The 27631-nt window shown below is 38.8% G+C and overlaps 1 protein-coding gene across 1 annotated transcript; it reads left to right on the forward strand.

The window, feature by feature from the left end:
* Nucleotides 1–152: 152 nt before the first annotated feature.
* CIMIP6 (ciliary microtubule inner protein 6) lies at nucleotides 153–25589 on the forward strand. The gene is made up of 5 exons (XM_025992650.2): nucleotides 153–278; nucleotides 4902–5112; nucleotides 11828–11981; nucleotides 24093–24208; nucleotides 25059–25589. The coding sequence occupies exons 1-5, from the start codon at nucleotides 253–255 to the stop codon at nucleotides 25425–25427; spliced, it is 876 nt and encodes a 291-aa protein (XP_025848435.1). The 5' UTR covers nucleotides 153–252; the 3' UTR covers nucleotides 25428–25589.
* The last annotated feature ends 2042 nt before the right edge of the window (nucleotides 25590–27631 follow it).

The raw sequence follows: 27631 nt of genomic DNA on the forward strand, positions 1-27631 counted from the left end.
CCCGCCCGACCGGAAAGGCCCGGCGCAGCCGCGCAGCCTCCAGCCCCGCGCGGCTCCGGGGAGGCCGCCCCGATCCTCCCGCCCGCGGCCCCGCCCCCGCCGCGCGACTGCGACTGCGACTGCGCCTGCGCGCCCCGGCTCCGCCCCCACGCCGCGCGCCGGGAGCCGCCGTCGCTTAGCAACGCGCGCGTCCCTCTCCGGGGGGCCTGGTCCCTCGTCTTCCCGCCGGCTCGGGTCGGGCCGGGGGAGCCCATGGAGCGGAAGGAGGACGAGCAGCCGTAAGTGCTGGGGCTTGGTCCTCTATTTCCCCTTGTGAAAAATAGTTCCCTCCTTCGGGGACGGTGAAGTGAGACCCGAGGGGCGGCCCAGGCCATCCTGCAGCCAGTAGTTGAGCGCTCACCCGAACACTTATTTTGGGTTGTTTTTTTTTTTTTTTTTTTTTAAGATTTTCTGTTTGCTGAGCATTAGAGCCCGACTTCTGGCTTGATCCCTAGACCTCCAGGTCATGATCTGAAATCAAGAGTCAGTCGCTCAACTACCAAAGCCACCTAGGCACCCCCTAAGTAGCTTTATAAAAAGCTCAGATTAGCATGAAATTTAGCTATGTGCATAAACGCTACGAACAGGATCCATAACCATGATCAAATAACTACTCTTTCTTTACTCCAGTTGTTTGTTTATTCGTGAGAGACCCAGAGAGAGAGGCAGAGGGAGAAGCAGGCTCCCTGGGGAGCCGGGTGCGGGACTCGATCCCAGCACGCCGGGGTCACGCCCTGAGCCCCCCAGGCGTCCCCGTGCTTTTTTAAACACCCTGTTTACGGGGCACCCACTGTATGTCAGGCACTTTACATGCATCGCCCGGCCCGACATTCAGTTACCACGGGATCATCCGCTGCTTCTCACACCCCACACTTCCATTATTAGCAAATTCTGTAGGCTGTACCTTTAAAATATATCCAGAATTCCACTATCGACCCCACCCTGGCCCAACAACCAGCCTCTCTTGCCTGGGTGTTGTAACAGTCTGGACTGCTTCACTCGCCTCAATGTCTGAGTGGTCTTCTTTTTTATTTATTTTTTTATTTTTTTGCCAAGTTTGAGTTAGATCACTCCTCTATGGGCCATTGCAGAGTGAGAGCTAAGGTCCTTACAAAGGCCTGTGGGATTTTCACAACTGCTCCTCCTCCTCTATCTGGCCTTACCACAGCTGCTTGCCCTGGGGCTCCACTCTGCTCCAGTGCACAGACATCCATCCTTAACAGTAATTCTCAAAGTGTGCCGCCCCACCCCCATCCAACATCACCTGACAACTTATTAGAAATGCATATTCTGGGGATCCCTGGGTGGCTCAGCGGTTTAGCGCCTGCCTTCATCCCAGGGCATGATCCTGGAGACCTGGGATCGAGTCCCACATAGGACTCCCTGCATGGAGCCTGCTTCTCCCTCTGCCTGTTGTCTCTGCCTCTCTCATGAATAAACAAATAAAATCTTTAAAAAAAATGCATATTCTTGCAGGCTCCTCACCACAGATAAACTGAATCAGAAATTTGGAGTTGAGCACAATAATCTGAGTTTTAACAAGCCTCCAGGTGATTCTGATGTATCCTAAATTTTGAGAACTATAGATCAAGGTGTTACAGCTAAATATAAGGTGGCCAGGGGTATCTGCCTCCAAAGCCTGTATTTTTGTAGAACAAATTGTTCATAACATACATAAGAATCACCTGAAGAGCTGGTTGAAACAATTTCCTGGGAATCTGCCTCAGGTTGGGATGGGGCCAGGGAATTTGTGCTTCTAACAAGTAACAATTGATGCCAGTGCAGCTACTTCCAGGGCCACTCTTTGAGAAGCACCTAAGGACAGGTGCTTCTGTTGCAATGCTTGGGCAGTTACAGTTCACTCTGCTAGAATGTGCTTCCTCAGATATCCTCTTAGCCGCTCCCCTCTTTCCTTTTTTCAGTTGCCACCTTCATAATGCAGCCTCCACCCTGTCTAAAAATGCAGCCTCTCTCCCACATACGTGCATTCCTTTTTCCCATTCCCTGCTTTATTGTTGTCCTTAGCACTTAACACCATCCAAGACTGTATGTTTTACTTATTATTTGATTTCTCATCTGCCTTCCCTCCTTAGAATGTGAGCTCTGCGAGGGCAGGAATTTGTGTTTCATCACTCTTGTTTCCTCAGTGCTTTGAGCAGCACCAGGCACCTTAGTCAATAAATACCTGTTGAAAGAATGAATTATTCAACGTTATTGTCACATCTCTCAATAGCATTCTTGCCCTAACATGCAAAGGAGGAAACCAAGGCTCAGATACTAAATGACAGAGTTGGGATTCCAACCCAGGTCAAGTCAGCCCCAGGTCAAGTCTTCACTGCCCATTAGTGTTTTTGTGTTTCCTTCTGGTAAGAAATTTCTATAGAATCATATAGTTCACATTTATGTGTTAATCTGTAGCTGCTCACACCCCAAATACTTAATTGAACGAATGCATATGTATGTATGCAAGCGTATAGCCACAGTCCCTTCAAGGACCTGACGCCAGTACAAAGGCATTGCTGAGTTACAACCATAAAAGGCAGATGGAAAAATCTGATGTCAGAAGTCTATAATAAATCGATCATGACCTTTAAATAAACACTTATGTCTCTGGAAAGGTAGTAGAAAAAGCCTTAGAAGTTATTCACACTTGACCAGTAATCAGTTTTTCCAAACCTTTTACAGAGAGCAGTTCTGGTTGGGATGCAGGAAACCAGAATCCAAGGGTGCTGAATGTTGTTTGTAGGTGTATTGGGAGTATACAGCTCTCCTAGGCCAGACTAAAAAACAATCCCAGCAGAATCAGGAGAAATATGCAAATATTGAATATTGTCATGGGAGTCCATTGACCTGTGAGGAACAGGACACTTCCCTGGGACGGGGGCGGGGGGGGCTACATAATGATGAAAGAAACACAGTCTTCACCTTCATGGAGCGTACTGACTAGTAGAGGATATTTGTAGTGCTTACCAAAAACAAACCAAAAACTAGGTACATAAATTATAAATCGTGGTGTTAGGAAAGAAAGTGCTCAAATAGAGACCACATGGGAAAAGAAGGGGGGAAATCTAGGAAAAGCTTTTGAGGAAACAGCTTTTAAGCTGAGACCTAAATGATAATGGACCAGCCCATGCAGGGAGCTGGGGAAGAGCTGCCCAGGCAGAGGGGACAGTGTGTGTAAATGCCCTGAAGGGAAAAACTGGTGTGTTTGGGAAACTGAAAGCACATGTGCTGTCTGGGGAAGTGCAGGGAGGGAGGTCTCAGTGCATTTGAAGAGATTAGCTGGAGCTGGGTCAGGTGGCCTCAGTGTGATAAGGAAGCAGTATTCACTGTAAATGCAACACAAAACCATTTGGGGGTTTTCAGCAAAAAATGACATGATAGAAAAGATGGACCTGGCTTTGGTTTGAAGTAATGTAGGGGTTATGTTTTAAGGGCCAAGACTAAGCAGAACTACTCACTTTCTATATAAATTTGGAATCTTATTTACTCACCTTCTATGGCTCAGGGCTTTAATTTTAAAAGCTTCCATGTTAGGGACGCCTGGGTGGCTCAGTGGTTGAGCGTCTGCCTTCTGCTCCAGGTGTGATCCTGGGGTCCCAGATGGAGTCTTGCATCTGGCTCCCTGCATGGAGCCTGCTTCTCCCTCTGCCTGTGTCTGTGCCCCTCTCTCTCTCTGTCTGTCATGAATAAGTAAATAAAAAATCTTTTAAAAATTTTAAGTAAAAAATAAAAGCTTCTATGTAAAAATATTCACATTCATCTATTTTTCTTTATTTTCCAAGTATGTAAGATTTTTTTTGTAAGATTTTGAAACACTGCCTTTTATAATGTCTATCACTCTTTATTTAAAAGGAGAAAATTTCCATAAATTCTTTCTAAACATTTTTTAACATTAACAAAATCAATAATGTTCATTTTTGTACCAGTTTAGTTATTAAAAGCCAAAGTGATGAGATTGAATTGATTATTCTCAGACCGACACAGTGGTCTTTTCCTAAAAAGGTAAATAATAGTGGTCATTTGGTAGCTTTTATTAGTTTGCCAAGTGAACTTTTAAAATTAAATAGCCATACTTGTCCTGGTAACTGAATTTACTAACTTTTTTGTCTTTAAGATTCATTCATTTAGGGCAGCCCAGGTGGCTCAGTGGCTTAGCGCCGCCTTCAGCCCAGGGAGTGATCCTGGAGACCCAGGTTCGAGTCCCACATTGGGCTCCCTGCATGGAGCCTGCTTCTCCCTCTGCCTGTGTCCCTGCCCCTCTCTCTCTCTGTGTGTGTCTCATGAATAAATAGATGAAATCTTTAAAAAAAAAAAGATTCACTCATTTATTTTAGAGAGAAAGTGTGTTTATGTGAGCAGGGGGATAGACAGGGAGAGAGCTCAAGCAGACTTTCTGCTGAGCATAGAGCCTGACTTCTGGCTTGATCCCTAGACTTCCAGCTCATGATCTGAAATCGAGTCAGTCACTCAACTAACGAAGCCACCTAGGCACACCCTAAGTAACTTTTAAAAAACATGAGTTCAGATTAGCATGAAACTTAGCTATGTGAATAAACCCTACGAACAGGATCCATAACCATGATCAAATCACTACTCTTTCTTTACTTCAGCAAATGAAAGTCTGTACACTGCAGTGGTATATCATTATGAATAATCATTATTAACACAAATCCTTTTATCTTTTAAATGACTTAAAATGAGAAGATATCCTTCCATATTTTAATAGCACAAGTCTCTTATAATTATTAACAAAGCCTAAATTGTCTTGACTGATACTTGAAATATATTTAAATTTTGTTTTATACAATTATGACAGTCCTGAAATGCTCATTAAATAAATTTACTATTCTATTTTTCAGAGAGCATAAAATAGAAGATGCTGGTATAGTGTATGTAGCTGAAAAAAAAGAAGAAATCAAACATGACAGCAAACCTGGAAAAAGTATACAACATTCAAAACCATGTGTTGGGAGAGGACGTGTATATTATGCGAAATTCATTCATACAAATGCAAGAACACTTAATGAACCAGTTCCCTACATAGATCCCAAAAAAGGGCCAGAAAAGCAGGTTGGATGGATGTTTCTTATATACAAATACAGATTTAGATTCAGAAGCTGGTCTGCAGGATAATTTGGTCACAGACTATGTAAAGGATATGACATATCTCAGACTACAACTTTTTATAATCCAATACTTAAAAGCAGTAACCTGACACTACTGTCCCAGATAACCACTGCATACAAACAATCCAAATAATCATTTTTCTAGATTGGGTCAGATTATAGCCACTCAGTAGTGCTTGGCAGATACTGAAGAAATCTATAATATTGTATTTGTGTCACATATTCTAATATAAAAATTTCCCATGATACTCTCTGTAAAATAATAGCTACCATTTATTTAAAATATATGAAGTACTAGGGATGAGCTAAGTGTTTTATATAAATTATATCCTTTAATCTGTACAACAGTTTCTAGGAGGTAGTATTAGAATATTTTGCAGATGGTAACATACCGCAAAGTAAATGAACATATCTGAGATTACATAGTAAGCAAATGTCACAATTATGATTCTGACCCAGGATGGTTGGTTTAGTCAAACTGCACTTTTATTCACTATCATACTAAATATATTTCATTATCTTGTTCCTTTATTTTTTTTATCTTATTTCTTTATTTTTTTTTATCTTATTTCTTTAAAGTTAGGTTTGTTGAGGTATAATTTATTCTATTAGCTTCCTATTCCTGATGTTACAAATTTAAAGAGTAGCTTATAGCCCCACCAATTTATTCTCCACATTTCTTGAGCTCAGGAATCCAAAATCAATCAGTCTCATTGCCTATTAGCAAGGCTGGTTTCCTTCTGCAGAATGTAAGGGAAAATCTAGTTCCTTGTCTTTTCCAGCTTCTAGACGCTGCCTGCCTACCTTGGCTTGTGGCGCCTTCCTCTTCAAAGCCAGCAGCTTGGCATCCTCAAATCTCTGACTCTCCTGCATTCCTTTTCTAAGGACTGGTGTGATTACCTTGGGCCCACCCAGATAATTCTGACTAATGTCCTCTTCCCAAAATGTTTAATTTAATCTCAGTGGCAAAATTTCTTTTGTCCTGTAAATTTATGTGTGGTTGTGATTTAACTTAACATTTAAATGGAGATTGCTTTTAGCGACCTGCTTTCATATCGGTAACATCCAATGTTCTTGTCATAAAAGAGATAGCATACCAGGGCACTGTGTGTGAATGGGAGATCTTCTTTGGGCAGGAATTAATGCAGTCAAATATGCTTTCAGATTTTATTTATTTATTCATGAAAGACACAGAGAGAGAGAGGCAAAGACACAGGCAGAGGGAGAAGCAGGCCCCATGCAGGGAGCCCAAAATGGGACTCAATCCCAGGACTCCAGGATCACGCCCTGGGCCGAAGGCAGGTGCTAAACCATTGAGCCATCCAGATGTCCCTCAAATATGCTTTAATGTCATGTAGTAAAACCTGATGTGGGCACTTTTAAGGCTATTTTGTTTTATAAACAGGCAATTATTTGAGATTTAAAAGAAATTGATAGTCCAAGCCTTCACTGGGGAAATAAGTCTGGTCCATAAATCCAGGTTTGTGAAGTTCCCATGTTTCTTACAAAAGTTAATGAATGACTCTCTCTGCTGAGCTCTAATTCCGGGCTGAATTAAAACCGAACTATTAATTGAACCCATCCTTATCTTGGAGATACTAAGGAAAAGAAGTGGGTTTGAGAATGGAGATGCAAAATGTAAAAAAAATCTCAAAAACTAATCAACTAATTTTCTCGTATTCCTAGTTTATAGGTGTCTTGAGAAAATGTTAGGAGCTGCTGTTGAGGTGGGGCGACATAGTAGCAGTAGGATCCTTGTTTATTGGTGCTAAAAGCTAAATGAGTCAGAGACCTTTAAGAGTTTGAGATGAAGTAAGAGAATAGGGAAGAGAGGCTGCTGGTAGATAGGAGTGAGGAGGTACAAAGAAAGACTGAAGATGCATCAGAGTTAAGAGTGTATCTGTTTGGGGCATGGAGTGAAGGTATTGTTCATATTTAAAAAACAAAAACAATCTTAAGTGTACTCATTTCCATGTACCCAAGGATTAATAAAGAATACTCATTTTGCATATCTGTACCGTTTGTTCCTTTATTTAAGATGACAAGTTTCTTCTTAAAGGTTTAGGTTGGTTGTTTTGAAAAATTATAATAGTGCTAGCTTTTTTTTTTTTTTTTTTTTTTTTTTATTTATGATAGTCAGAGAGAGAGAGAGGCAGAGACACAGGCAGAGGGAGAAGGCAGGCTCCATGCACCGGGAACCTGATATGGGATTTGATCCGGGGTCTCCAGGATCGCGCCCTGGGCCAAAGGCCGGCGCCAAACCGCTGCGCCACCCAGGGATCCCAATAGTGCTAGCTTTAATGCATGAGTGAAGAAAATAAAGTTACCTAATATTTAAAGTAACATATTTGCTCTCTTCTGTATTTTGCTAAGATAATATCTTAAGAACCTAACACCAGATTGGTTGATTTTTCTTATTTACAAGATGTTTAAATGAGACAATCACTTACACGGTTCTACCTAGAGCCATAAAATTGGGGGTGCCAGAAAAAGTAAAAAGGAGCTGTAGCTCAGTCACCTCCAGTCACAACAGTTTGGTGGTCCTGTGTGTTTAAATATTGGTATTTTAAAAGAGATTATACTAGATCATTATGTTCCAAAGTGTATGTTTCAGAGCATTGCCCCTGCCTATGTGCTCAATAAAATAACATTCCAAAGTCAGATACATTTTGGAAAAGCTATATATTTAGATCTTAAAACTTCACAAATCACATTTGTATGTAAAGGTGCTAAGAAATCCTGTGATAAACTTATTTAACTTATCTCAATATTTCCCAAATTTATTTAACTTTGGAAACCTCTTTTATATAACACCTTATTTAATATGCCACAGGGCTAGCATTCCACAGAGCACAATTTAGGAATAACTGTTATCAGGAACATTATGAGTTGCTCAAAAAGAGGTATTTTCAGCATTCCTGGTATCCTTAGCAAAATAGAGATGAGCATAGATACAATGTAACTCTAGTGTTTCCCATAACACTTCAATGTTTAAAGCCATTGAGCTCTACTAAACCATGATTCTCTGTAAGGTGTTGAAAGTCCGTATTTCCCTAGGGATCCCCGAAGTATGATTTTGTGTCCCACAGATGACCAGGCCCTGCAGCAGCCATCTTTGCCAGGCTGCTGTGGACTTCTACCCACCACCTCTTGCATTCTCTTAACTGTCTTCTCCAGGATGCCCCAAGTGCTTTTACTACTTCTCCCAAGACTCTCCCTAATTTCCCAAAGAATGAAAACTAATGAATGTCTCCTAATGCATTTCCGAAGGCTTAGAGATAGCAGAAGTATCACAAAGACTGTCTCACAGTGGTTTCCAAATGCAGGTAAGGGGTTCACAGTATAATGGCCATGAGGTCTTCCAGGGGTGGGGGGTAATGGGAGCCTCTTCTTCAGGAATCTCCAGATGTGTCCATACTATGGAGCTCCAATGACTGTTACCCTGAAGCAGGAAAGAAAACTAGCCTTGGACTGGAAGGGAAGATCTCCTGCTTTCTCTGGGTCCAAAGTTTTGAACTGAGAGCAACTATCTGTTCAGGCAAAAACCATTCCACAATCTGTAAGAGGTAGGCTGATCCCTGAAGCCTAGACAAAGCAGTCACAGTACAACTTTTCCCTGTTTGGCTTATTTCATCATACATAACTCATGTCAACCCCTCACAATCCACTTCAAGTGATGGTGGACAACACAATAAATTTTTCTTCGATTTTCCCTTCAGCATGAGGTGAAGGAAAAACAAGTTTCCACCTATCTCTTTAATCTTATAATCTTTTATGAGCACATGCTTGGACCAAAATGGCACGCACATGTGCACAGACCCATATACATCCTCACTCTTCCAGGAACAAACCAGACTCTTCAGGCAAAGGGCAGACTATCCAGAAATAGAACACATAAAAACAGCATTTTTTGAACTGTGGGATTTCATTCCGCCCAAGCGAAGCTTCATCCAATTTACAACACTAATCAGAATACTTCCACTAACTCTGAGGACTTAAAAGTTATCAGTCACACGTGAGGAAAAACATTGTTCATTATTTCCTTTATGTTTTGTGAAACTCAAGAGACCATTTTGGTAAAATTCTGAATCCACAAGAAACCTTTTTTTTTTTTTTTTAAGATTTCATTTATTTATTCATGAGAGACAGAGAGAGAGAGAGGCAGAGACACAGGCAGAGGGAGAAGAAGGCTCCATGCAGGGACCCCGATGTGGGACTCGATCCCAGGACTCCCGGATCAGGCCCTGAGCCCAAGGCAGGCGCCAAACCACCGAGCCACCCAGGGATCTCTCATAAGAAATCTTGAGAGATGAACTGATACCTCTGCTTTTCAGACAACTTTTGTTCAAGAAATAATTGAATGCTGCCGGGCATTTCCTAGCAGTTTGCTCATCCCAGAGTCACTTACCCAGTAACTTGGGTGTTGGCAAAATAAGTTTTCTGATCAACAAGAGAAGATAATACACAGTGTACTCCTTAAAACCTTTTCATAAAAGATCTTTCTCATGATACCTAAAATCTCTTCATTGTTACTTCTGAAATAAATTCAGTAGGTTTGTGCTTATCTGGCTTTCATTCTACAGCAGATTTGATAAAGCCATGTAGCACGGAATGAGGCTTGCACAGATGGGGGCAGGGCTCTGACTGGGACAGTTAATTTCTCAGCAGTTTTCTCATCTGTGAAGTGGGTGTATCTATCTACTTGCAGATTCGTGGTGAGGGTAAGTGAGAAAAGGCCTGTAAATCTGAGACCTTGGGGCATAATAAGAACTCTCATAACCGTGCAGTGGAGGAGGCCTGCAAGAAGCAGGCATTCTGACAACAGTTAGATGTGACTATTTTCAGCCAGATAGTGAGAAGACACCATCTGTTTAGTAATCTGTTCTAGAATTCCCAGGATCGACATCAAGTAGTCTTAGTTTTTGTAATTCACCTTTCAGCTCATTCTGAAAAAAATGAGGTATTAGCCCATCTCTCCTATTCTCCAAAATTCCCTAGTTCCTAAATTTCTTCGATCGCTGCAAACGTATTTAGTACCCCAGGTTTCAATTTGCCATTGGCCTGAAGACTGGCACTCATTTCAAGTTGACAAGTGAGGTCTAACTCTCTCCTCAATTAGTCAGGGCTCAGTTAGTTCCCTCTTAGGTTCATGTTCATCCTGTCTTTTTTCAGTTTGAAGATAATTTCCCTTAATGAAGAACCTAAAGTTGAGTAGCTCTTTCAGCTCTGAATTGTATAACTCTTCTCCAAATTTTTAGCCTTTCTGTGATTTCTTGATATAACAAAATTTTTTCTCCCAGAAAACCCTATTTTTGCTGCCTTTGGCATATTTCATGAATTTCTTCTAAGCTTCTTGACAATCTCCTGACAAGGTGACTCCATGAAATTATTTTTTTTAATTTGACATTGTACACTTCTTTTATACATGCCTGTCTTTTTAGAAGGTAAGCCACTTTGGGAGCTGACTCCCTGTGGAGTCAGATGTCTTCAAATGCCTTCTTACTTTTCTTACCCCTATAGCTTCAATTGCACTGTCAGCGTTTTACTTATGTAATCTAGTCTTCATCCCCCTTGAATCATATTTTTCAAGTTTCTGGCTACAATATCATGGTTGATTTTTAGAAGCCTGATTTCCCTCCTCAAAGTCCAAAGTAGATGTTAGATTATACCCAAAGTTACCTTCATTGTCTTAATAATATCCAGGAACTTCTAGGTGTCACAGTTGCCCCTTCCCAAGGTTGTCTTAGGTCTACCTGATGATCCAGATTTTTAAAAAATGCTTACTTAGAATTGAGTAAGTTTCCCTCGCCGTTTTCACAACTTCTGAGAGATCAGATTCTAATATGTGCTAATGGAGAGTATATCAATTCTCCCTTGCCTGGGTCCTTAAGTCAGGTTTCACTACTCAAAATTCTGTAACATTGGAGATATCTTTCCTAAGAACAAAGTTTTTCAAACTGAGGCACTAGTGGGTTATAAAGCAATGTGGGTTGCAACTAGCATTGTGAAATGGAATAGAAGAGATAAAGGATAAAATAGAAAAATAGTCAAGTGCACTTAATGGAGTAAGAATAAACACTGTCTTGTGAAACTTTTCATTTTATGTATGTGTATACATTGTGTCTTTTTGCATGACAAAATATTTCATGGTGTAGATCATAGACTGAAAACTATGAAAACCACCATCTTAGATGATAATACATTATTTATATTTACCTGAAAGTATAGAACCTGATTTTTTAGATTAAATCAAGCCATATATATATATATATATATATGTGTGTGTGTATATATATATATGTGTGTGTGTGTATATATATATATATATATACCTGTGTATACATATATATAAATACAATGGTAGTACAAAACATAGAACTATAAGTACTTGGTTGATTTTTACCACTCCATCTGTTGATGGAAAGTAGTTTAAGAATTTAGCAGCTATGTTTTAGCTAAAAATATGTGATAATTCACTTTTAAGCACCTTTTAAAAATTCGGTCTTTGTAAAACTATTCCTAGATTTCAGAATTCCATTTTATACTAGAATATCCAATAACTTATTGAATCAACTTATTGAACATTTACAGTCATCAAGCAGCTCATGAAAATGTCCTACAGTATCCAATTTTGTGTTTCCAATTTTTTCCCCATAAAGGGTGACTGGTGGTCACATGGTAAAGGACTGGAACATCCCTTCCAACCATCTTATGACACTACGAGCACCCAGAGGAGTGACTTTCAAAAACCAACATGTCCATTGGTTTTGCCAGTCAAACACAGCAAGCTGCAAAAGGCGTCTTGTGGAATAGGTAAGGTTAGCTGTGATAAAACCTCCTTCGCATTTTCTCAGGTTACTGCTATCAAATTAAGATGGATTAGATATACTGGTACCTCCTGAGAAAATTACCTCTCTATAGGAGTTGAAAATATACATACAGCAAATGCAGCCCTTGACAAGTTTGTTCTTTATCCCTTCTTGGTGGACAGCTTATTTCCAAATGTATTTACTGCAACACAATAAAAATTGGCTTGATCATTGATAACAGCCTCCAAGTCATGCAATCTAGTAGCATTCTGCTCATTACTGCCACCAAATTTTAAAAAGTGTAACTACTACAATTGTAGGCAATACTATACGGCAGTATTTTTCTAAGTGTACTCTGAGGGACATTAGTTCCTTATGTTTATAGACGCTGCTCAAAAAAATTGGGAAGTGGTCAAATGAGATTTGTAAAAACTGAATTTATAAAGTTAAACAGATTTAAGCCACAGAACTCTTAAAACTCTTACTGTAAGCACAAGCATAATGTATTCCAAGACGAGGAATAAAGAATATTATGTTTTCCCCACTTATTAACCACCTCATCCTTTTTCTAGGAGAGTATTTCACATAACTGGTATCCCACAAACCAATGTTACATGGACTATTAAAACATTATTAGATCTATTTAGTTAAGTCTTAAAGAAGAGCACAATCAAGTCAAAACAAAAATGTATTTACCGAGTACCCACCCTGGTCATCATTCCATGTAAAAGTTCATAAGCTAAACTTCACATAATTTTCTGAACATGACAGTATGTCCACTGAATGGTACACAAGGAAACAAAGGGTTACTTTTATCATTCAACAGTCCCTTACTTAATTTGAACCTTCAGGCCTCTGTGATCTGGCCAGTCTAGTTAAGGATACAAGGGTAGGGGGGTAGATTGAAGATCAGAACATTAGAAAATGGTCATAGTCAGCATGATTTCCACCTCAAGGGCAGGAGTTAATGGAGAGGACGGTTAGATAAACTGTAACATGGTCTCTTCTTCAGAAAGGTAATGATGTTCGCGCTTCCGATTCCGGGTGGTAGACTGAACACAGACATCTAAATGCCCCTCCTCCCAAGACTCTATTAAGTGATAGTAAAACCATCAACCCATAAAGATGAAGAGAGTGGAAAGAAGAATTTCCTGTAATGTGGAAAGGAATGAAAACTTGTGGTGGATTAGCAAGCAAAGAAGCAAGAGCCTAGAAAAGACAGAGGGAAAAGCAGCAAAGAGCCAGTCTGCCTGACAAAACCCCAAAGTAGCTGGAGGCTCAGACAGCAGGCAAAGCAGAAGGCATGAATGAATCCAAGGGGAGAATCCAAAGGGCAACCTGAAAGTCTGTCTTTAAAAAACCACCCCAGGGATGCCTGAGTGGCTCAGCGGTTGGGCGTCTACCTTTGGCTCAGGGCCTGATCCCAGATTCCCGGAATCGAGTCCCACACCCGGCTCCCTGCATGGAGCCTGCTTCTCCTCCCTCTGCCTGTGTCTCTGCCTCTCTTTCTGTGTCTCTCATAAATAAATATAATCTTAAAAAAACAAAAACAAAAAACCCACCCCAGTCAGGAACACTACTCTATGCCAACATTAAAACTAGTTGAGTCCAATGTCCCGGCCAGATAGTCAACTACCACCCCAGTTACTTTTTTTGTAATTCAAGTTGATCTCTTGTCCTATTCTTAGTTTATGAATGGACAGCCAAAGATTACAATTATGCCAAATTATCTTTTTTAATGTATGGCGGTTAAAGTTAAGGAAACATCACGGAATATAAAGCAACAACGACAAAAAAAAAAACCTAAAAAGTGTAAGAGAATAAAAGCAAAGTGGAGAATCCATCTGGGAGGTCCAACTTTTCTGAAGCTCTAGAAGAGCAAAGAATAAAATTGAAAGTGCAGATAGTTATCAACAAAACATTTATTGAGCACATACTATTTGCTGGGCACTTTATGGAACTTCCTAAATATTTACTTATTCAATTCTCATACCAACTCTAAGGAATATATTAGTATGGTAATGTTATTAATACTCTCATTTTTCATATAAGAAAGCAAGCATGGGGATCCCTGGGTGGCGCAGCGGTTTGGCGCCTGCCTTTGGCCCAGGGCGCGATCCTGGAGACCCGGGATCGAATCCCACATCAGGCTCCCGGTGCATGGAGCCTGCTTCTCCCTCCGCCTGTGTCTCTGCCTCTCTCTCTCTCTCTGTGACTATCATAAATAAATAAAAAATTAAAAAAAAAAATTAAAAAAAAAAAAAAAAAAAAAAAAAGAAAGCAAGCATGGAGTTTAAATAATTTGCTCAAGGCTACAGAGCAAATAACTGATATTTGAACTCAATCTACCTGTAATTAAAACCAGTGCTCTACACAGCCTCTGGAATAATAAGAACGTTTCCCAATATAAAAGAGAGGCATTAATGGAGCCTCCTGAGCACTTCCAAGTATGAAGGGATAAAAGATACAACCTATACACCATTATGAAATTGCAAAGCTACAATTATAAAAAGAAGGTTCTATAAGTTTCCATAAAGAGAAAGAAAAATGTCACTATCTAAAAAACAGGAATCAGTATGGAATTAAGCAGCACCGATACAAAAACACAATGGAGTTAATGTCTTTAAAGTTTCCAAGGGAAAATTTTTTTTACTTGCAAAAGAGGATTTAACAGAAATACTAGAACCAGTCTTTTTCAAGCGGCACCAGGCTTTGGACCCAGTGAGAAAGAAATGTAGTCCTAGAACGATATTTGGCCCTTAAATGAATAAAACGCATATAATTATATTGTAAATGCTATTTCATAGTTTTCAGCTTTTAGCATTATCTTGACACAGTATGGAAATTTTAAATGTTGTTACAGAACAGAATTATTTCATTAGCCTTAACAAGAAAAACACAGTTGACAGAAGATGGGAAGTAGAAGAGAAAGGTGCTAATATCTTTATTTAACTTGAGTACTCAAGAAAAACTACTCAAAGTAGATGAAACAAAGAGTAGAAGTTTAAGGTTGAAGTCAAAGGAACCAATTTATCTCTGTAGCCCTATCCTCTTTGCTGAACTTCAAACTCCTATCCAGCCACCTACCTAACAATCTTTGCTTGGATAGTTAATGTCCTTTCAAACTCAACATGGCTGGGATAGAACAGTTCATCTCTGCCATTCAAACATATCCCCTGCTGGTTTACGTCTTTTCCATAAATGCCACTTCTAATCCCCTTAAGTTTTGATCACCTAGAAACCATTCCAAAACTCCCTGCCCTCTATATCCAATCCATCAACAAATCTTGACACCCCATCTCCAAAATATACTCCAAATCTTTTTACTAGTGTTGTACAGCTCCTGTTACCCTGCTTCCTCTTTTTCTCCTTCAAAAATGTTTTCCACACCATTGTTAGAAGGATCTTTTAAAAACACAAATGATACTGCGTTCCTCCATTAGATGAGTTACTTCTCATTGTGTGTAGAATCAATTTGAAATTTCTCACCATGGCCTACATGGGCCCATTTAATCTATGGACTCTATCTCCTATTGCTCATGATATCATGATAGGGCCATTTCAAGAGTGGCATGTAACTTAGGCCAAGGAGGTAGAGAATGTTTTCTGACAGTCATGGTTATTTCCAAACCAATTTATGCCTGTGTACTTATTACTGTATTTCCATAATTTACATATTCTTGTAAATTAAAATCTGAGTACTAAGAGAGTTTCTATAATACATTCAAAGTCAAATACTTTGGAAAGACTTGCCAAAAGGTCACTAACTTTTTTTTTTTTTTAAAGATTTTATTTATTTACTTACTTAGTTGAGAGAGATAGAGACAGAGACAGAGAAGGTGAGCAGGGGGAGAGGCAGAGGGATAGGGACAAGTAGATGCAGGGTTTGATCTCATGACCCTGGGAACATGACCTGAGCTGAAATCAAGAGTTAGATGCTTAACCAACTGAAACACCCAGGTGCCCTAAAATATTATTAATTTTTAAAAGTGGTAATTAGGTGTGGACAAAATCACTATAAAAGAGGAGGTGGAGTGAATTTCTTAAATCTTAAAGGTTTCTGCATTCATTTTATTTCAAATATGTCTTTAAGTTTCCATTCTGTTTTAAAGAAACAAACTAGGAAAGATACATTAGGGGTGTGGTTTGCACAAGAAACACAAAGTGCAATTCCAATCCATGGATACTTCCACAAAGGAAATGCATTGGCATTCCAATAAAAATTTGGTGAATGAACTGGTTAAAATAAAGTATCTAAGTTTAGTATATATAATTCTCTATGATTCTTTAATTTTTTGGGTAAGTAACCAGTCAGATCCCAGTTCTTTCTCATAAGGAGTAGTAGCTTCTACTTCTACCATGGGACATAGTAGAGGATAAGAGCAGAGAGCTAGGTTTTGTTCTAGGATGACCAGGCAAGGCCCAGCCATTTCATAGAGAGACACACGCCCCCCTGCCCCACCCAGATCAATCCCTATAAGTCTGTTCTATTGAACCAGTCGGTTTTCCCAGAGTAGAGTCTTCCAAACCTCTATCTGGATCAGGGAACAAAAAGTCTGGAATTTCTCAAATAGTCCCCTATTGGCAGGTTCTCCTTGTCCCATGCTCCCTGCCCCAGAGGTGTCAGATGCCTCCATTTTCTGAGCCTTACTGGGTGGGACCCCACCCCATCCCCACAAGCACTTATCTTCCAGTTTTTTTGTGGTCTACTCAAGTTCATTGCCATTTAACCATCTGCTTTCCAGTTTCCAAATTTGTTACTAGCTTTGCTCTCATTTGTTCCCTTTTTTCCTAAAGATTTAAGCTTTTTAACATCTTTACTATCATTGAACTAGTGTTTTGGGATGGAACGGGAGGAAATGCACATGTTGAAATTGTTATGTTTAACTGGAAATCATGGTCACCTTATCACCATCAATATTCGCTCACCTTAGAATTTAATATTGGTTTAGCATTTAATAGTGGTTTGCTCCTAGGCTCATTACTTAAATTTCATCATTTTATTCACTCAATTCAAGAAGTGGGAATAATAATCCCTACTTAGGAGGATTATTAGGAGAAATAAGAAATATGTAAAGTGTCTACCACAGTGCGTAGTACATAGTAGACAACAAATGGAAACTATTTCTATTATTAATTATTGTATTGTATTACGTTAGGTGTTTAATTGGAATTTAGCATTGGAAACCAGGTGTAGAAGTCTCACTTTTTCCTTCCTCACCTTCCCTCCCCCTTCACCCAACCCTCCTCCTGCTCTGCCTCCTCCTCTCTCTGCCTCTGTCTCTCTGTTCTTTTATTGGTGTTCCTCATTGCCAAAGTCATTGTTGTGTCTCAGATGATGCCCAGACTCAACAAAAAATTTATTGATTAGTTTAATAATTACATATTATTCAACAGATTAAAGACATAATGTAATTTAAACTAAAACACATCACAATATACACCTGAAATTTATTCACATTTTGAATAGTGCTTGGATACTAGTGAAAAGAATTTAAAAAATATTTTAGTGTAACATTTAAAAATATGTATATTCCAGATTTTACATATATGTGTATATATTTATATGTGTATATATATATACATATGTGAGTGCATATACATACAGATATAGAAAATGTGTATGTAAACATGCATCATACCAATTAAAAGTCATCTCCTGGTCATTCTGTTCCATCAGCCCACTTAATTACGCCTGGTCTTTGGCATTTCAGCAATGTCATCTTGTGCTGATAATGAAAGTGCCCTTTATTCTTGTACCACCACCCAATTTCCTGGCTTCCATCCATAGTCACTTCAACAAATGGCTGTGCTCCATCATATCTGAATCACTACAAGAATAAGTGTTCACTTTGGGTTTTATATAATAAAACTTTATAAATTGAAAGGCTGATCTAATTTGTGAGGAACGTCATACTTAAACAAAACTTTGACTCTTTATCAACAACCTGATATTTTAATGCTTTTGTTTTGAATTGCAAAATCAGATTATCAAAAAAAATCAATTATCAAAAATATATTTTTTTAAGATTTTATTTATTTATTCATCACACACACACACACACAGAGGCAGAGACACAGGCAGAGGGAGAAGCGGGCTCCATGCAGGGAGCCCAATATGGGGCTTGATCCCGGGTCCCCAGGATCAGGGCCTGGGCCAAAGGCGGCGCTAAACTGCTGAGCCACTGGGACTGCCCCAAAAATAATTTTCTAAAGTGGATTTTAGTTTGTGTTCTGCTTTTGCACCAAGATGTAGCTTAATGATTTCTTTCTAGAGTTATGTTCAAGCTTTTTCACTATATTTTGAAAATTTATAACATTATCTTTTTCATTAATAATACTTCTCTATAAGATCAAAATAAATACTATTTAGAAGAATGGAGTGGCTGATAGAAAAATATGATTGATGAATGTTTTTTAAGTAGACCCAAACAGTTAAGAAAACTTCCCAAAGTAAAAGTTGCTGAATTCCCACCAATACAAGGATCAAGTTGTGTGTTTGAATAAATCCTGGCTTTGTTGATAAAATATAGATGGCTGGACCCCAACTTGTTTGGCGTATCCTTGCTTAGAAAATTTCTATTTTAATTAGATCAAGTTTCCAAGAAACAGAGAGTGGATTTCAAACATTCTTCATAGGCTTTGCTTTATGTTTTGTAACCCTCGTGTAACAAGGCTTCTTTTAAGTAATTACTTTGGGTTCAATTTAAATTCTGAAGTAGAATAACCACTAACGACTTGAATATCTTCTTTGATGTTTTCCTACTTAGATGTTCTTCACTACTATGGCCTTCTTTAAAAGTCTCATATACTTGAATAAATGAATATGGTAGTTATGTCTAATTTTAATAGATATAATGTCCGGGTAAGGAATTTCTCTAATAGCTCAGATTTGTTTTCTTTCCCTTTATTCTTCCCTATAAAGAAGTGGGTTTTTTTTTTAAGTTATTATTTTTGAGATTCTGGGAGGTTCTAGATCACTATTTTAAAAATATTTTAATTGATTTAATTGACTTCTGAAGTATTTGTTTCTTTTTATTTTTTTAAGATTTTATTTATTTATTCATGAGAGACATGGAGAGAGAAAGAGAGAGAGACAGAGACACAGGCAGAGACACAGGCAGAGGGAGAAGCAGGATCCATGCAGAGAGCCTGACACAGGAATCAATCCCAGGACTACAAGATTGCCCTGGGCTGAAGGTGGCACTAAACTGCTGAGCCACCCAGGCTGCACTTTTCTGTTTCTTTTCTTTCCTTTCTTTCTTTCTTTTTTTTAAGATTATTTATTTATTTATTCATGAGAAACATAGAGAGAGAAAGAGAGGCAGAGACACAAGCAGGCTCCATGCAGGGAGCCCGACGTGAGACTCCATCCCAGGTCTCCAGGATCAGGCTCTGGGCCGAAGGCAGTGCTAAACTGCTGAGCCACCCGAGCTGCCCACATTTCTGTTTCTTAATTGCATAACAAGTCACCCCAAAATTTAGTTGCTTAAACAACCATCATTTTATTTGCTCTTGATTCTGTAATTTGGGCTGGGCTCAGCCGGGCAGTTCTTTGGCTGGTCTTGGTGGTGGGCACTTGTGTGGCTACATTCACTTGGCAGATCACCTGAAGACTGGACTTGACTGGGAGGCTGGAATGACATGTGGTCAACATGTGGTTCCTCCATGTGGACTTTCCAATAGGGTTGCTGAACTTCTTAGGTAGCATCTCAGGGCTCCCCAAAATGCAGAAACACAAACTGAAAGGTTTTATCAAGGTTTATGCCTGGAACTGGCAGAGTGTTACTTTTTCCACATCTTATTGGTTAAAGCTAATCACAAAGCCACCCCACATTCACAAGGAGGGGACTGTGCACAGATGAATAGTGGGAGACCAATAAACTAGGTCCACTACTGTCATAGACTACCACAGTGTCCTTAAATTGTTCTCCCCATGAGAGTTTAGGAGTAGCCAACTCTTATATTTTGTCTGAAAATGTCTTTAAATTGCCCTCACTCAAATGAATGAAAGTAGAGCTGGGTATAGAATTCTGGGCTCATAATTATTTACCTTTTACATTTGGAAGATATCATTCCATTGTCTCCTGGATCCTACTGTTACATCAAGTCTGCAGGAAGCCCAATTATTAATCTTTTGAGAGTAATATGTTTCAGTGTAAGATTTTTAATGTGGAAAGGGGGGCTTGGTATATAGAAAGAGTTATTTATAGTTACTTATGATTTAAATTAATATCACAGATTGAATATTATAAATGAAAATTTATTCCTTAAGCCCTTAATTTTTAAATACAGTTTCACTGTAATTGCAGGGCTGTTGGTTTTCAAGGATTCTGTACAGGTGTGGGGAGAGAGACATGAAAACTGGGCAAATTAAAATGCCACAAAGTTTGCTTTCACTTCTGAGATTAAGCCATTTTTCTTGAATAAGTGTCCCTTGGATTGTTGTAAGCTTTTGGTTAATTTCCAGAGTTCTGAAAAAGTTGATTTTGATTATTTTTTTCCAAGTGTTCTCATCATTATTACAGAGGAGCACTTTTCACAGGTTCTTACTCCACTGTTCCTACTAATGTCCTATCCCTTTTAGTTTTCAGGTTAAAAATGTCTCCTCACAATCTCACTATTATCTTTGTCTGTGGCACAGACACTTCATTGAACAGGAGTCCTAAACGTTAATGTAAACAAGTTTATCGACTTTTCACCTATGGATTGTGCATTGGGTGTTTATGGAGAGTTTGTCTACCTTAAAGTCACAAAAACATTCTCCTATATTTTCTTCCTTGCATTTATAATGTTGTTGCTGTGGATTTTGATATAAATCTGCTTTTTCCTCCTTTGTAAGTAACCTACATTCTCTCTTTTTTTTAAAAAAATATTTTATTTATTTATTCATGATAGACATAGAGAGAGAGAGAAAGAGGCAGAGACACTGGCAGGGGAGAAGCAGGCTCCATGCCAGGAGTCCCATGCGGGACTTGATCCCGGGACTCTAGGATCATGCCCTGGGCCAAAGGCAGGCACTAAACCACTGAGCCACCCAGGGATCCCCACTACCTTCTCTTTTTGAAAGCATTTAAAGGGACACCTGGGTGGCTCAGCAGTTGAGCATCTGCCTTTGGCTCAGAGCGAAATCCTGAGGTCCTGGGATCCCATTTCAGGCTTCCTGCATGGAACCTGCTTCTCTCTGCCTGTGTCTCTGCCTCTCTCTCTCTTTCTGTGTCTCTCATGAATAAATAAAATCTTAAAAAAAAAAGACTTTATTAAGTTTAAAAAAAAAAAAGCTAGCATTTAGAATTTTCTTTGCCCCAGATGACCTTAAATTTCTCTATAAAGTGTCTCGGATGTGGGTTTTCCCTTACATACCCTGCAGGATAGGGAGGAGAGTGAGGCAAGAAAGTGACTCAGGATGCAAAACAAGGAGGCACTCACTCCCTATGTAAATGCCTCCTTAATCTGTAAGCATGAGTTTCACTTGCCTCATCTTATTCCTGGACCTGCCACCCTACGTGGTAATCTGTGAGCCCTTTCAATCTGAGGTCTTTGATCTTTGTCTAATTCTTGGATATTTATCATCATTCTTTCCTTTTTTTCCTTTTAAGTAGGCTCTACACCCAACATGGGGCTTGAACTCATGACCATGAGATCAAAAGTCATGTGCTCCACCAAATGAGCTACTCAGGCACCCCATCACTATTTCTTCAGCTATTTCCTTCCCTCTGTTTCTTTATCTAGGTCTCCTAAATTCTACCATCCATGTCTTTTAGCTTTTCTATTATATTTTAATTTCTTTATCCTTTATTGCTGCCTTTTGGGAGTTTCTCAGTCTGTCTCATTCATGAGTCTTTTTGTTTATCTCATCTTTTTCAATTCAGCTATTATATTTTGTTTGATTTCTGACATTTATGTGATTCTTTTTTAATGGCCTCTTCTTGCTTCATATTAAAAATGCCTTCTGTGTCTTTCAGGGTATTATGCTTACGTTAAATTCTTGGAGTACCAGTTCTAATTATTATGCTTCACATAGTATATGTTTTAAATTTTGTTGTCTTTCTTTACAATGTCTTTCTTAACAGTATCTTAGGTTATGTTCCCCAAGAGGAATCAACAGCCCTGTGGGGGGGAAATGTAAGGAGGAGGGTCTGGCTTTTGTGCCTCTCAGTCAATTTAAAGAAAAGAAAATGAGGGTCAGGCTGGAGAGTGTCAGACCCCATAAAACTGACTTTGACCATTTCCATCTGCTGTCACTGTCCTAGGCCAGTCCTCTAGTCAGAACACCATCCCTCCTCTCCACTTTAAACTCTTAAAAAGAGGCATCATAAGAAAAGACAATCTCTTGATATTTTCAATCTACCAGCACGAATGGTTGCTGGGGGAATGGTAGCAGAGCAAATGCCCAAGGGGGCAGCATGCACCCATTTTCACCAGTTCCCTACTCTACAGGGACTTCTGTGCTGTTTGAAAGTTACTAAGTTAACAACAGATGGCTAGCCAGTTGCTGCCAGTTTCTTGCCCCTGAGGCAAGCAATAATCTGCCCAAGGCAATGTGTGGGCAGAGGCTGTCAGGAGGAGATTTAAAACCTCTCCCCCACCTATTCTCTCTTGGCCATATCTGACCCTCCTACCCTCCAGCCCACACTGACACTAACCCTTCACACCAGTCCACTAAAGTCTTTGGGTTTCTCACAGTCGATAGTTCCTCAGATTCATGCCTCTTCTCTCTTCTACAGTTTTCCCTTTCATTAGGATACAAAAGAACTGGCCCCTTGCCTAGTTTTAAAGACCCTCTCTAATTTGATCCCAGCATCTTTCAATTCTCAAAGCAAATCATTATCCCCATTTTAGAGAGGAGGAAATTGAATCTCAATGAAATTAAGTGATTTGTCCAAAGTCACACCACTAGGAAATGTGGTAGGGCTAGAATTTGAAAACATGTCTATCTTATCCCAAAGCGCATGCTTCTGTTACTCCATTAACTCCATCAGATTAATGACCGAATTTAGAGCTGTTTGATTTTATTCAAGAATCTATCAAACCATGTTTCTAAAAACACTAATGTTCTGTGAGCTGGACAATGACATTCACCCAAAACCCAGTTAGTCTTTTCTCAAATGGTAGAAAAAATATGTATAAGTTATGGTTAGATTTTTCTCAATGTCAGTTGCCCATTCATTTTTAGTAAATCTTTGGCACCTGCTGTTCTTTTGTGCATTAGCAAATCCTTAAAAAAGGTAATCATTACATAGAAAATGCATTTTGAGTAAATGATATCAATTAGAATTCAAAAATATGTTATCAGTTAGGGAGAATATATAAGGAGAAATATGCTAGTAAATACATACTTATTAAGTGTTCATGAATTCAATTCAATATTCAGACATTGATATAAACTAATTTTACTGGCAGGAATGATGAGTCTTTAAGTATTTGTATATTACATGATATGAAATGGCAATCTTTTTTTCCCTGATAGCAGGGAAAAAATGCTAACATAACCTTGCAAGTTAAAAGTAAAAATAAAGTGAGTTTTAAAAGTCATTAAAAATGTGAAACAGAGAAGAACCAATAGAATGAATCCCTATATACCCATCACCTAGCTTGAAAGATTATTTAAAAGTGATTTTTTTAAAGGGTTTAATAGTCTTGCAAATTTTCAGAATGTCTGTAAATGAGAACTGAAAAGAATCACATGTTCAACTAAAACTACAGCAGCCCTGGAGTCTTCCAGTTCATTCTATTAGTGCCATTTGGGAGCACCTTATGCATAAATTTGTCACAACCTTTCTAGTAGTGAATAATAGGTTGACAAATGAATTATACTTATATCTTTCCTAAGATTTTGGTTGGTATCTATGCAATAGACCTATCTAACATACTTTTGAAGCCATTGTTGCATTAATATTAGTTTTAGAAATTACTAGTTATTTCCATATATGGGGCTAATTCAATTCCTTTGGTTCTTTTCATGGAGAAAGGATGATGTATCCATTATATTTACCCATACTTTTAAAAATTTAGTTTTATTAGAATTTTTGATAAAGCATGATTCTGAATATTGATTACATTTTCATATACAAATCTAATTTTTGCCCTGACTTCACAAAATCTTTTTCTTCAGTTCCACTTGCCTCTCCTGATGTATCAGCAGAACTTCAAAAGAATTTTATAGAACACATCTCTTTTTTACATCAATATGATGCTAGGAAAATTCCCAATGAGCCCATCCGGGGAAAGGTGAGAGTCTTCAGAATCAATTATTTAATACTTTAGACTGGGACAGATTTATGGTAGTACATTAAGCCTTTCCAGGTCATAGCCATCTTTCTAGAGGTCTATTTCAACAAACTAACATGGTTGTTAGGGGGATAAAGTCTCAACGACATAGGTAAAATTAAGGAATGATATCATAATTTTGGATCACGGTCTTTGGAGTTTGGTTTCAATTATTACAATCATTCACTTAAGGTAATATCAAAGCAGTTTTATAAACTGTTGGATATGCTTATGTGGGTGTGGCAGGGAAATACATCTAAGATTAAGCCAAACATAAATCTAATAGTTGCTGGATTTTTTTTTTCCCAACGGCAGATGTCTGTTTTCACATTTTTCACTTTAATTCTTTCATTGAAACTAATTGACAAAATAAAAAATAAAAATAAATAAAAAAGAAACTAATTGACATTTGGGATACAATCACAAATCCTTAGGTCTGTGAACTGTAGTTGCTATTGTATCCATGGCAACGTATAGAGTAAGAAATGAAATTTGATAAGAATAGTCTTATACAACCCAGCTGATAGAAATGTTGAGAATGAGAGATAAGATGCTGCTTTTTTGATTTTCTGCTTTTCCCTCTTCATTTATTTTCTGGCACACCCTATTTTATCATTGATTTAAAAGTTTCACTAATAATTATTATGCTGCTGTCTTCAGTTTTAGACTAAGGTGACTGTCAGTGATGTGGCAGAGAAATAAGTGCCTGCCTCGCCAGAACTTGAACTAACACATGAACTGAGTTCACAGCTGCATCTTCCAGCAACTAGTGTGCCCTGGTTAATGTCAACTTTGTTTTTTTCCTTTCCAGCGACATGGAGCTTTTGTGCAGGCAGAGATAAAACCAGGGAGTAGGCCAATAGTTCCTAAGGGAACAGAGGTATTACGGAATGCTCCGGGGTCATGCTCATCAGAACAGTCCAAAAAAACAGAGAAAGGAAACTCAGCGGAAAGCAAAATGATCTCACCAGGTTTCTGCCGACAAAACTCCCCAGAGCTGCTAGAGACTGAAACTCACTTATCAGAAACAGACGTCAGAGAGGCAGCCAAGGCATGCCCCAGAAGTCCTGAGAGAAGGGAGAAGGTTGCAGACATCTTCCAAATAACTGCAGTAAATGCTCTTCTCCCCAGGCATGATCGTTTAAATCCACCAATAAAAAGTCAGGATAAATCAGGATAAATTACCTTCTTCAAGACAAAAATGTAATCCTTGGAATGGAGAGAAATTTCAGAATCATACAAACCCTCACAGGTTGCTTTCTCTTATATCAATAACCTCAAAAATTCTATTTACATAAATGGGAAAATGAAAAAAGACAATTAAAAGACACCAAAAATTTAAGTGTGGTCTCTAATGAGTGGTGGATTATGGGATGTATTTCTTTTTTTTTTAATATTTTATTTATTTATTCATGAGAGACACTCACACACACACCCAGAGAAGCACAGACACAGGCAGAGGGAGAAGCAGGCTCCATACAGGGAGCCCAATGTGGGACTTGATCCTGGGTCTCCAGGATCAGGCCCTGGGCTGAAGGCGGCGCTAAACCACTGAGCCACCCGGGCTGCCCGAGACATATTTCTATATTATTTATAAACAAAACAATTTTGTTTTGCACAAAAATGAACATAATTAAAAATATAAAACTTTTAGAGGAGAGGTCTTATGAGATAGTCCTTCTCTGGAATCAAAGAAGGGTTGGAATTTTGGCTCTATCACATACGAGCCGTGTGACCTTGGGTAAAGTACTTAACCTCTCTAGATTTCAGTTTCCTCCTCTCTAAAATCAGGATAATAACAACTTCCCAAGGTTAGTGAGCAGGAGGTCATGTACATTGATCAGTATGTAACCAATGTAATTACATTATCACTATTACTATAATGAAAGTTTCGAGTTAAGGATAATGTTCTCTTATAACCTTAAATTTTCTCCTTATTCTAAAACTTTAGTCCCTCTGTATACAATTAAGAGTGTGGGGGATCCCTGGGTGGCACAGCGGTTTAGCACCTGCCTTTGGCCCAGGGTGCAATCCTGGAGACCCGGGATCGAGTCCCACGTCGGGCTCCCGGTGCATGGAGCCTGCTTCTCCCTCTGCCTGTGTCTCTGCCTCTCTCTCTCTCTCTCTCTCTGTGTGACTATCATAAAAAAAAAAAAAAGAGTGTGAAAAGTCTGAAAGCATTTCTTGTGGTAGTTACACAAATGTGTGTGTGAGCAGACATACACACACTTAATTTAAGAACATATGGGTACCTAGAATATAAAAATATTTCCTAAGTTGTTTTCTATTATACTTAGATCACTTCTAGCACTAACTCAATCTTTGCTTTTTGGATGAGTTTGGTGTGGTTAATTCTATCAGCCATTCTATTTGGCACGTTTGGTGTGCCAAAATGTATCTATCAGAAGCTATGTTCCGTTGTACACAAGTGGAAGTAGGTGGAATGTCTCTCTGCTGCCAAAAGAGTATTTATATGCTCAGCAAATTTCCATGGCAATATATCAGTTGCACACTATTATCTGTAGTGTTGATAAGACAATAGGTGTATCTTTATTGCTTTCTTTTCCACTAAAGAAATTTTAATAGATTGCAAATGAATGTATGCCATTATTATATAGTTGTGTATCGAGGACTTTCAGTTCTTACAACACACCATATTAAGCAACTAGCAAACCCCTTTCATTACAAACACCTTGAAATGCTGAATAAAATGAACTAACCAATAAACAAATATATAGCCAAGCTCACAAGACAGAGAAACCCTCATGTTCTAAAACAGAGAACTTGCTTATTTGTGTGTCCATATATATTTTAAAGATCTTTTGTCAACACATGTAGATTACTTCATTATTTTCAGAGCTGCATAGTCTTCCAGAGTATAGATATACAACAGAACTGGAGCAAAAAAGAATGCAAGCTTCAGTGTATGTGTGGGAAAGGCGGTGGGGTGTGTGTGTGTGCATTTGATAGCAAATGTGGAGAGACGTCTGAAAAGCTAAAGACTTGAACTTTAATCCATAATAGAACAGAGATGGAACTTTATGGCTTCCAAAGTAGAGTTGAGATTAAAACCTGTATAAAGCTAGAACCCTCTATTTACCCCCAAAACACAGATGTAGTGAAACAACAGGACACGTGCACCCCGATATTCATAGCAGCAATGTCCACAATAGCCAAACTGTGCAAGGAGCTGAGATGTCCTTAGACAGATGAATAGATAAAGAAGACATCACACACACACACACACACACACAATGGAATATTACATCAGGAAGGGTAAATACCTACCACTTATATTGACATGGATGGGACTGTAGGGTATTATGCTGAGTGAAATAAGGCAGTTGGAGAAAGACAATTACATATGGTCTCACCCATATGTGG

This window comes from Vulpes vulpes, chromosome 16, assembly GCF_048418805.1.
Source record: "Vulpes vulpes isolate BD-2025 chromosome 16, VulVul3, whole genome shotgun sequence".
Lineage (NCBI taxonomy): Eukaryota > Metazoa > Chordata > Mammalia > Carnivora > Canidae > Vulpes > Vulpes vulpes.